Source organism: Pyxicephalus adspersus, unplaced genomic scaffold (assembly GCF_032062135.1).
Source record: "Pyxicephalus adspersus unplaced genomic scaffold, UCB_Pads_2.0 Sca62, whole genome shotgun sequence".
In the NCBI taxonomy this organism is placed as follows: Eukaryota; Metazoa; Chordata; class Amphibia; order Anura; family Pyxicephalidae; genus Pyxicephalus; species Pyxicephalus adspersus.
Genome location: NW_027317069.1, coordinates 341 through 1,109, shown reverse-complemented (window position 1 = coordinate 1,109; position 769 = coordinate 341). Strand labels below are relative to the sequence as shown.

The following is a 769-nucleotide window of genomic DNA, read 5'->3' as shown; positions in this document are numbered from 1 at the left end:
TTTTTTTTTAATAGCAAGTCTGTGAACACTGTACACATAGGGTCTGATTTATTAAAGCTCTTCAAGGCTGGAGAGGATACACTTTCATCAGTAAACCTGAGTATTCCAGCAAACCTGGAAAGTTTATCCTTTCCAGCCTTCGAGAGCTTTAATAAATCAGGGTCATGGACACTGTACCATTGTCTTAACTCTCATTTAAATAAACCAAACGTTTTCCACGGTATGTTTATGTCAGTGGTCTAATGAATTGTGAAGAGACTTTTTGCACCAGTGAATATAGAAACAATATTTAATGAAGATACATTATGCTGAAGCTAATATATAAGCTTAAGCTAAAAAGTAAGCTGAATTTCCAAATGGCTTTAAATACTCACCTTTGTGTGGAGCGCCTATAGTAAATAAACCGTTGTCTAGCGCATGGATGTAAGCTCCTTTGTCCATTTCAATGGCTACCATCCCTGAAATGTCACCAAAACATTTGACTGTCCACCAATTTCCTGAAATATAGAGAAGAGTTATTTTTTAGAAAGGGTAAATTAAACCATAGATAGAAAAAAACTTTGCAAACACAACCTTCTACCTATGTGTTTTTTTCATTTGTTATGATTGACTGTCAATACATGTCAAAGTGAGAGCTAGTTTGTTTTTTGCAGCTTGCACTGTAACTAACAAGCAGCTAGAGAAAAGCTGGACATTGTAGAAGGTACAAGAGATATATCGATTTACATCTGCATTTTGTTTCTAATTTATTAGGTGTGCCTTTCCAGCT

General features: G+C 35.2%; 1 protein-coding gene across 1 annotated transcript in view; it reads right to left on the bottom strand.

Moving 5' to 3' along the window:
• Positions 1 to 497, bottom strand: part of FRG1 (FSHD region gene 1) — a gene marked incomplete at both ends in the record, with an annotated part of 11,255 nt that extends 10,758 nt beyond the window's left edge. The window contains 1 exon segment of the mRNA XM_072432042.1: positions 375 to 497. Within this exon segment, the coding sequence (XP_072288143.1) occupies positions 375 to 497 (123 nt within the window).
• Positions 498 to 769: the final 272 nt, after the last annotated feature.